General features: G+C 38.3%; 1 protein-coding gene across 1 annotated transcript; it reads right to left on the bottom strand.

Moving 5' to 3' along the window:
- Window positions 1-32: 32 nt before the first annotated feature.
- On the bottom strand, window positions 33-1155 carry LOC110444094. Its single transcript, XM_021488510.1, has one exon. It carries the CDS (start codon window positions 1153-1155, stop codon window positions 226-228), a length of 930 nt encoding a protein of 309 aa, XP_021344185.1. The 3' UTR covers window positions 33-225.
- Between the last annotated feature and the right edge of the window lie 663 nt (window positions 1156-1818).

Here is a 1818-nt window from a genome sequence, read left to right on the forward strand (position 1 = left end):
ATTGAACTGTTACCAGATGCAGTATATAGTCGATATGAATGCAATATGGGTGACAGATAAATAGAATGTCAACCGTTAGGGCGACATGAATATTTATCTGTCATGCAAGGAAAGAAAATGTCATCCATGTATTCCATTTATAAAACATACCAAACTTATCACCCAGTGTGATTTTCATGATAGGAGTTCGGCTTATTTAATATAAGGTCATCGAGGAGAAATAGTCTACGAATAGTTATACCTATCCTCCATACCATAGCTGGGCACGTTGTTAGCCGTGCTACCCTGAGCTGGTTCATCGCCTTCACTCTCGTGAGTCTCGTAAAGGTCATAGGACACAATGCCTATAACAATGATGTTTTTCAAAGAAAATATAGAAATACCGTGACTCATGCCATGCCATACCACCATACGAGTGATCAGGAGAGGCAGATTCACAATGAACGCCAGCAGCACTTTATGTAGAATCACCATCTTCTGCGATAGTTTCTTATGCCCAAAATTTGTCCTCGATAACGTTATCAGTGGAATTGTTGGCAACAAAAAGTTTATACATGCAATGCCTATGATAGTATCATCCAGACTTGGTAAAATACTACGCCGTGCTTCTTCGTCGAATAAGATCTCCATGCTGTCTACACAATCCAAAATGTCGAATATGACAGTTCCTGTCAGCTCATCAATGTACTTTCGCCTGCTAGAACCTGGCTTTGCGTCGTGTAGCGTGGTGAGTAGAATCAGAAACACTATTCCAGCTAACGCTATGGTCGTTTTAAGAGTATTAGGTCCAAAGAAATCATTTTCATCCAATTTGTGTGAAAAATCTTTAAATGCATAAGACACTTTGAAACATAAAACTGCTGCATAAACAAACCAGGTCACAACACCGGCACGTGTGTGAAGTTCTATGTCTTCTTCATCCTCTCCTCCGGAAGCCTTCTGTTGACGGTGAAATCTGTAGCCAAAGTAGAAGGTGATGAGAAGGAGGAGGAGGATGACAATGTCAGCAGCCGCCCAGCCTGCCCAGTTGAGGTTTTTGTAAGTGACGAGGTAGTAGTCTAGGCCGGCCGCCTGTAGGAGTATGATCAGGACACAGATCAACCTTGTAGGCAGGTGCTTAACGGACCGACAGCACTTTATACACAGACCAGCCATGGTGGGTTTCTACAAAACCAAAGTTGAGATATAGACATACTAAAAGCAAAATTCACGAGGAAAAGAAAATATCAAAGTGCTGAGAAAATCAAAACAATTGACATTTTAAACCAGTTGTGTTTGAAATCTGTATATTTGGCTCTGAACAAGTGAACCCCAGATGACTATTGATTCTCTAGTTACTGATGTGTTTAAGTACGAAGATTTTGATGAACAGCCATATTTATAATTATTAATTATTGGTTTTTTAAAAATCACATGGAAATGCATTTCGTAACAGTTGTTAAAATGATACTAATGTTGTTGGTTTAGATCAACAATTATGTCAGGATACTGTTCAAACTGTTTTGATAGCTGAAGAAAGTTTAGTATCTAATAAAGTATAATGCAACCATGTGACTCGACCTGAAATCAATTAAAGAATCACAATAAGATAAATTGTAAAAACGTTTCCTTTTCGTTGTCCTACAATTAATATCAAAGTGATACAATTTGATCGAATGAAAACATGTTGACAAAACTATTCGCAGAATTTAGTAGATACATGTATTAATCACTAACTTCATCTCCATATCAAAGAGAACGAGGACATGTAGTCTGGTGTTACTGGAGCACACTTAGTTATCTGGTTAATAGAGACACGTCTCGAATGATAACGGACTA

The sequence above is a fragment of the Mizuhopecten yessoensis genome, unplaced genomic scaffold, assembly GCF_002113885.1.
Source record: "Mizuhopecten yessoensis strain PY_sf001 unplaced genomic scaffold, ASM211388v2 hete_36015700, whole genome shotgun sequence".
NCBI classification, from domain to species: domain Eukaryota; kingdom Metazoa; phylum Mollusca; class Bivalvia; order Pectinida; family Pectinidae; genus Mizuhopecten; species Mizuhopecten yessoensis.